Raw genomic sequence first — 8,628 nt, 5'->3', positions numbered from 1 at the left:
GCCACCAGCATTACCAGGCCTCTTGGGCTTCATTACTTTCTGATGCAGTCCTGGCAATGGCTCAAGGTACCGGAATATTTGGGTCTTCCTAGTCTGTATGTCATTTTGCCTGCCAGACAAAAGAGGAAACCTTTCATTTAAAATTAGTGCAGCAGCAAGAAAATATATATATAGACAGATCCTAAAAAAGGAATTGTATTCTTATTTTCATGATAATATTTTAGGTGTTCTTGAAAATTACCTTTATGAAATATCTTTCCTCACGTGGATCTGATCACCATTTGGATGACATAGGAGTAGCATGTATTATAAACACTTTATGTTCTCAAGTTATGAAAATACACAGGAACTGAATAAGCAGAGAAAAAAGAGCATAAGGAAATAAAGCACATAGCAAAGTAATTGTGTCTGAACGGTGAGGGCATGTCTGTGTTTATCTCTCATTTAATTTGTTAGCCTGACCCAGAGACATAAAGGAAAATGATCCTCTTTTTTCTTCACAAACTCCATGGATGTACTTGTAATAATTTACCTAAAAGGTGAGAATGTGTATGGATGCTCCTAGCTTGTGTAGTGAACTATATAATTTTACTGGGAGATTGTTTAAATGTCAGATGGATGGAGAAGAGTTGGCATAGATGTGACAGTCCCTTGCCCACAACAAGAAAACTTACTTCAGGGCCTCCTGGTGGCTCAAGGGGTTAAGATGAAACCTATGAAGCTATCTGCAGCCAGTGAGGCATGACTCCGATCCCCAGATAGGGAGCTACCCACATGGTGCAGTAGACCTCTTCTGACACTCGCTGCTCCCCTCAGCAGTGTATTTCAGTTATTCTGCCTATTCTGTTTCTCACTCTGTATCTGGTGAATCCTCTCACTCCCCACCCCTCTGGCCTGTACCCCAGTTCTTGCATGCATAAATAAATAAATCTTTAAAAAAAAAGAAAACTTACTTCATAATTTGTATAGTTTAGTGTGGGTGTGTGTTTGCATGTTTGTGTGCATGTGGGTGTTCCACAAGTGTATAAAACTACTTTTACATAAGCAAGGAAGGTTATGTGGAGACAATGTTGAGGGAGACTTGAAGATGATACTTGACAATTTAGATATTGTAAAACACATTTACTCATCTAGGCTTTTTCTCTTGCAACTGCAATTTATCAGGTGAGGTTTTGGAGACTCCCAAAACTTCCATTTATGTGCCTGGCAGAATGTTAATTAATTTACTGTTATTAAACCCAGCACAAAATAAATTAATTTCTGGCCTAGAAGTATTGCTTGGTTTATCCAAGAATATTTGTTTGGCCACTCCATTAAATTAAACCTACTATTGCCAAAAATTAATGAATTGGCCATAAAGTGCAATTAAATACATTTTTTCATCTTTAAAACTACATTCCTTTTCTGTTCTTGAAAATATAAAATTGTATGTAAGAACAGACTATATATAAAAACATATAAATAATTTGTATATTAGCTCAATTGTGTGTGTGCATTTGGCCACTGGAGGTTAGACTGCGAAATCTCTTTGGGACTAACAGAGTGTCTGGGTGCATTGGGTGTCTGGTGTTCCTGGTAAATACCTTGGGGCCAAAACATGCAATTACATTGATTGTTCCTAACGAGTATTTTCCTGTTGAGTTGATTTAATGATCATACCTAGTACCTGGCATTTCAGCTTATTTGTGTTTATTGGACCAGTTATTGAAAAATATTGTGATTTGTGTTGTGATTCAATAATACACAAAAAGACATCATTTAATTCTATTAATTGAATTAATCATTAATTTAATTCATAACTACATGAATGTATAAAATTAATAGTCATGTCCATTAACTGAAAAGGGTAAATACCAATAGTTTACTACCAATGAAGCAACAAAACACTCCCTAATCAAAATTAATTTACCATATGTCAGATTAAGTTATAACCTTGTAAATATAGTAAGCTGTATCTAGCTTAACTGTTTTGCTTTCCAAAATATCAACTTAATGCATATTGTTTTTCTTTATTTTAAAAAAAAATATTTATTTATTTATACAAGCACTGGGTACAGTCAGAAGTGCGGGAGGGTAAGAGAATTCACCAGTGCCAGAGCAGAGAACAGAACAGGCAGACTGACAAAATACAGTGCTGAGGGAAGCAGCCGGAGTGGCAGGAGAGGTCCGTGCACCATGTGGGACCCTTGTGGCTGGGGATCAAACCAGTGCTGCAGAGAATGCGGACAGTTTTGCAGCCCAGTGCTCAACCACTGCGCCACCAGGGGAGGACCCTGTATATTGTTTTTCATGTGAAATAAAAAATGTAAGCTTGTTTTCAAAAATTTTCTCTTCTATATTTTCAGTTTAGCCTTAGTGACTATCTTTAGTAATATGAAGCTAGTAAATGCTTGGTGGTATGATTTTAGAATCCTATTGGTTGAATATTCTGTTTTAGTAGACTGATATAAAATGGGCAAAATAATGCCTAGTTATATAAAAAAAAGAAACAAAGCTTGCTTTCTGGTCCATTTCTAATGGAAAGCTCATAGCATATTTAGAAAAATTTAAATGGCTTTTTCCATTTACTTTAAATTTATTGACTTGTAGAGAAAATCCTGTATTTACTTAGGCACCCACAATGAGTCACATCATTAGCATAAAATCAGGTACAGAGGAACAGGCGATCATGAGCAATACAAGAAAATCACCTCGCACCTCTCAGTCAATAATTTACAAGGGATTAGATCTCTGTGACAGGGACAGGAACTGGGGACAAGGACCAAACATATATTATATTACAATATCACACATTATGTCACCTTATGTCACAAATTTCTGAAGGGTCTTTATGTTTTTAACACAAATAGACATTCTTTTTTTAATTTAATTTTATTTTTTTAAGATTGATTTATTTATACAAGCACTGGGTACAGTCAGAAGCACGGGAGGGTGAGAGAATTCACCAGAGCCAGAGCAGAGTGACGAAGTACACTGCTGAGGAGAAAGAAGGCAGCAGGAGAGGTCTGTGCACCATGTGGGACCCTCACCTGGAGGCTGGGCATCGAACTGGTGCTGCAGAGGCTGCAGGCAGCTTCGCAACCCAGTGCTCAACCACTGCGCCACCAGGGAGGCCCCAAATAGACATTCTTAACACAAATACAGATTCTTATGCTAGTCCCTCTTATGATATATATATAAATACATGCATATGTATGTATTTCCATTCTCTCTATATTCATTATATATTTATATTCATTATATATACTTATATTCATTAAATTACAACTTTAGAAAGATAGTACTATACATAGGTATTTCCATAATTATGTGCCTTTTAGAGAATTCAGAGAAGGTAGGAGAATATGCTGACATGTATATCTTTAGTTTTATTAACCTTATCATTAATGGTTCTCTTCATGTGTGTATTCAATACATCATATTACCTTAATCTCATATAACTCTACTCTCACTCACCTCTAATGCTATTATGGAAAATATATTACTTTTCCATATGTTCTAGCCCAACAATCCATTCTATACATCTTGCTTTATAAATTGATATCTAATGTAGTTAAAAGAGAAAAGGATATTAATTTGCATTGATTTTCAACTACATAATTATATTTACTCATACTTTTTGGTTTATTGGGAGTTGAATTAGTTTCTTGAGTCACTTGCTACAATATTAGGGGTAGAATTGTGTTCCCTGAAAATACATATTTTGAAGTCTTCAGCCATGCCCTCTCAATGTATGATCTTATTTGGGAATAAAGATATAGCAGCACTATTTACAATAGCTAAGCTTTGGAAACAGCCCAAATGCCCAAAAATAGATGACTGGATCAAGAAGATGTAGTACATATATACCATGGAATATTACTCCGCATTCAAAAAAGATAAACACATGCAATTTGCAGCAACATGGATGCCACTGGAAGGGATCATGCTCAGCGAAATAAGCCAGAAAGAAAAAGAAAAATACCGGATGGTCTCACTCATAGCGGGAATCTAGAAAACTCAAATAAGGACCAGGAAAACGAATAACTATAAGAAATTGAAAATCAAAATCAACAAAAAACTATGAACCAGAGACACTTTTTGGGGGTAGGGGGTGGGAGAGGAGGGATTGGGTTCAGAATGGGGGGTTGCAATTGTATGGGGAATATAAAATAAAATTTATTATTTAAAAAAATAAATAAATAAATAAATAAATATGAAAGAATGGAAGCATTTAATTCAACCCATGCAAATAAAGGAGGAAAAAACAGAAATATTAAACCATTAGGTTTTCATGCATGAAATTCCAGGTCTTATGGCTGAACCTATCATTTAATTACCCTATTAAAAAGACAGTTCTAATTATCCTTTTATCAGTTAAATCCCAATGAAAATTGACTTTCTAATTTCCTTGACTCAAATAAATTAAAAAAAAAATAAAAAATAAAGTCATGGCAGATGGAATGGTGTAGGTGAGAAGATATCACACTGGAAGAGGAGCCACTATCAAACATGACATGTGTTCTTATAAAATTCAGAACAATTTGAAAGAACAGAATGAGAAATTTAATGTTCTTTATGTAATAAAGTACTAGGTAACTACAGTAATTTAAAAAGTGTATATTATTGACATGAACACATATATCAACTCAACGATTAGAATCTACCATACCTATATCATCCTTTGACATAACAATGAATTCATGCTGATTAAATTCATCCATCGATTTTAAATTTTGATCACATTGCATGGTACTCAATGTATCTATTATTTTTGTCACTTTAATATCGTTTTGTTTCTTCTTTTACTCATTTTAACATTTAGAAACATGTATTTCTGGGAACTCCCTATTGGCCTAGGGGTTAAGTCTCAGTGCTGTCACAACTACAGCCTGAGTTCCATCCCTGGCTGGGGAGCTAACCCATATGGCATAGCAGACCTCTCCTGTCTTGCTGGCTGCTCCCCTCACCAGTGTATTTCAGTAGATCTGTTTGTTCTGCTCCTCACTCTATATCTGGTGAATTGTCTGACCACCCTGCACCTCTGGCCTACACCCAGTTTTATGTAAAAATAAATTAATGTTTTTAAAAATGTAAAATATATAAAAAAGAAAGAAACATTTGTTTGTCTGAGGCAGTAAATGATTAGTGTGGTATCCAGGCTTCCTCCCACCTGGGTGGAAATTAGTCCATTGTATCTTAAGAGGCAAAGAAAGGGTATAATGAGATTTCTGCAGAGTGACCTCAGTAAATTACCCAGAGAGACCTTCAAGGTTGGTAAAGAGAGCCTTAGTGGAACTCTACAAGGACCAAAACACGCTGGGAGTCTGCTTGTTCTCATCAATACACAGATATCATGTGATAACCCAACTCCAGAATAACTCAGGAAACAATGAGAAAAGAAAATCATGTTTACTGTTCTTTATCATCCTGATGGAAATGATCATGTAGAGTTCTTAATTTTTTTAAAGTTATATAAATGTTTTTTGTACTTTGTTTTGTGGGGTCAGATTTTAATCTATATTTGCAGGAGTAATGTTTATAGAGCTGTATGTGTGGATATGTATATTACTCAGCACATAGTTATGGCAACTTCCCCTATGCTCATTTCTTTATTTACCTTTAAATTCATGGTTGACTATGTTATGTCTGGTAAACCAAATAAAATAATTTCAGTCCACTTTTCCTGACCCCAACTAGAATGTGCAAGTCAAGAGCGAAGATGCAACTGCCCTGGACCTGAGATATTTTTCCCAGGAAAAATGTCATTTGTGAAAAGGCAACATTGTGGAAACAGATGACTCTGGGAAAATTAGTAAATTCAGAGAAAGATATCCTTCAAGGTTTATGGCAGATTTGAAACTCCCAGTTCCCAAAAGATAAATCTCTAAATGGGGGTAAATTTTAACAACCATCTGTTTTCCTCAATGCACAGACAACATCAGCTTGATACACAAACCAGACACCTGCCCAGATTCCTCACATGTTTCAAGTGCAAATTATATAAGGTTCTAACTGAGAAGCTCCAATTTCAGACAGGTTTTCCAGAACTATCTGCAGGTTCCTCTGGGGCTTTAGTCCCCAGACATTTTATTTAATTAACTCACTTGATTTTTACTTATCTCAATTTATTTCAGCCAATATTTTCCCCAATTTATTTTGAACTTTTCTCCCAAGCAAGAATTAAAAGATGTGCCTCAACAAAAGAGGTCAACTTTTCTCATTCTAACAACCTTTTTCAGAGCTTCCTTTATGGCTTTATTTCTCAAGCTATAGATCATTGGGTTGAGTGTTGGAGGCACAACTGTGTACATGATAGTGAGCAGAATGTCCAGTGCACTTGGAGAGTCAGAAGGTGGCTTGAGAAACTCAAAGGCACTGGTTGAAATAAATAAAATGACAACAGCGAGGTGGGGAAGGCAAGTAGAAAAGGCCTTAGCTCTGCCTTCAGCAGATGGCATCCTCAGCACAGCAGAGAATATCTGGATGTAGGACAGTCCAATAAAGGTGACACAAAGAAAGGCCATAAGACCCAAAAAATCAGTGACCCCAACCTCTCTGATGTACTCATTAGAACAAGAGAGTTTCAGGAGCTGGGGGATGTCACAGAAGAATTGGTGAATGATATGGGGACCACAGAGTTGCATGGAGAAAGTGGCAGCTGTTTGCATGGTTCCAGAAATGACCCACTGATCCAGACGCCTAGGACTCCATGAACACAGGTGCTGACATCCATGATGATTTCGTAGCGCAGTGGAAGGCAGATGGCCACATAGCGATCATAAGACATCACAGTGAGCATGGACAGCTCAGCACAGGTACAAAGAACGAAAGCAAAACACTGTACTATGCATTCCAAGAGGGAAATGTAGCCATTATGCATGAAAGAGTTGCAAATGGACCTTGGCACAGTCACAGAAATATAGCACAGATCCAGGAAGGAGAGATGTTTCAGGAAGAAATACATGGGTGAGTGGAGACTATTGTCCATGGAAACTGCGGTGATAATGAGGATATTGCCAGTTAAAGCCATTATGTATAAGACTAAGAACAGAGAAGCATGGATGAGTTCTAGTTCAGGATTGGCAGAAAATCCCATCAGAAGAAACCCACTCATATTGAAATTGGCCATAGTCTTTCTTAATTTCCTATCAATGTTGGCTGCAACAGAAGATGGAACCATTGGAAACTTGTTATTCAACCTCCTAATCTACCTTGGACTCAACAAATTTAGGCTGAAGTTACTTGAAGAAATCACCACTTCATCATAAATGTAAAAGTAGCTCTCTATTCTAATAAACATGTTTAGAAAGTTTAAATGATTGACACTCAGTCATGATAACATTGGTAAGAAATATAATATCTTTGAGTATTCCTCATTTTACTTAAAGGAAAAATTAGTATATATAATAAAGTTATTAAAATATATTTTCAAAAATATAATCTTGTTTTGGACTATGAAACATTAGTTTTTGATCTATATTAAATACCTTATTCATTTTACACATTAATAAATGTTCCTAACTGCTATGATTTCTTCTTAATCGTTCTATCTGTTCATGTACCACCGAAACATTACTGGATTTAATATTGCAGTTTTATAATTTTTTTTTATATATGACAGGAAAAAATCCTTATGGTTTTTCTTCTAACTAAACATTTATTTTCAATAAGTAAGTTAACATTATGAAACACCAAGTTGATAGGACTATGCAATAACAATGATGTATAAATAACCATTATTATTAGCGTAATACATCATAAAAATTTATCTGAAATATAGTATTCCTAAAGGAAAAGGAAATGTACAGACAGACCTTCAGTGTATTTTTATAAGGAAATAATGTAACTATTATCCATATTAAATTATCATTTGAAATAATTCTTAGTAAATAAATGTGAAGCAACTATGAAATATAATATTTTAACACTCCAAATTAGGTAATATTTTAAATTAAAATACTAACTGCTATTAATTACAAAGAAAGATCCCTACTGGTATCATATGTCTGAAGAGGTATGAGTCTGAAACCTAAATCTTATACTGTGTTGTAAACCAGTCATTTCAATAAAATGGATGATATAAAAATTGCTACAACATGTATTTTGTAAAAAGAAAAAATGAACTTAGGATGTAAGTAATAACATCAAGTTTACACACACTTTTTGGAGAAGAGCAAGTTATTTAACAGAAGACTTGAAAAAGTCTGCAACATAAACCACCTATTTTTTTAAATTATTGTTTTATTTTATATAATTCTTACATCATTTTTCATTTTTGTGCAGTTTATATGCATTTTCATTTTGGTTATATTCCCCATACAATTCCCACCCCCCCTCCTTAGCTCCAGTCTTGTTTTGGGTAGGTTTGCCTGAGTTTGAGTCTGCTCAGTGATAAGATTCATCAAGGTTGATAGTTGGCCAGAAGTTGATTCATCAAGGTTGATAGTTGGCCAGAAGTTCTGATTCCTCTCTAAGAGGTAAAGCCTCAGCCAACTTTCCCAAAGTAATCTGGGTGATATTTATCAAAGTTGATCCTGGGATGCTGGGAGGCATTTCCAGGCCTCCTGGGAGCTTCCTTACTTCCCCAGGAGGCCCTTGTGATTGTTCACAGTACCGGAAGTTTTGGGTCTTCCTAGTCTGGATGTC

At 35.5% G+C, this 8,628-nt stretch overlaps 1 protein-coding gene across 1 annotated transcript; it reads right to left on the bottom strand.

Moving 5' to 3' along the window:
• Nucleotides 1–6,176: 6,176 nt before the first annotated feature.
• On the bottom strand, nt 6,177–7,096 carry LOC119253557 (olfactory receptor 14J1-like). Its single transcript, XM_037521065.1, is given in 2 exon segments — nt 6,177–6,664; nt 6,667–7,096. Coding segments are annotated over 2 exon segments (918 nt in total).
• Nucleotides 7,097–8,628: the final 1,532 nt, after the last annotated feature.

This window comes from Talpa occidentalis, unplaced genomic scaffold (assembly GCF_014898055.3).
Source record: "Talpa occidentalis isolate TD23 unplaced genomic scaffold, MPIMG_talOcc4v2.1 talOcc4.2, whole genome shotgun sequence".
Classification (NCBI taxonomy): domain Eukaryota; kingdom Metazoa; phylum Chordata; class Mammalia; order Eulipotyphla; family Talpidae; genus Talpa; species Talpa occidentalis.
The sequence above is the reverse complement of the archived record's forward strand: the minus strand, read 5'-3'. Positions and strand labels throughout refer to the sequence as shown.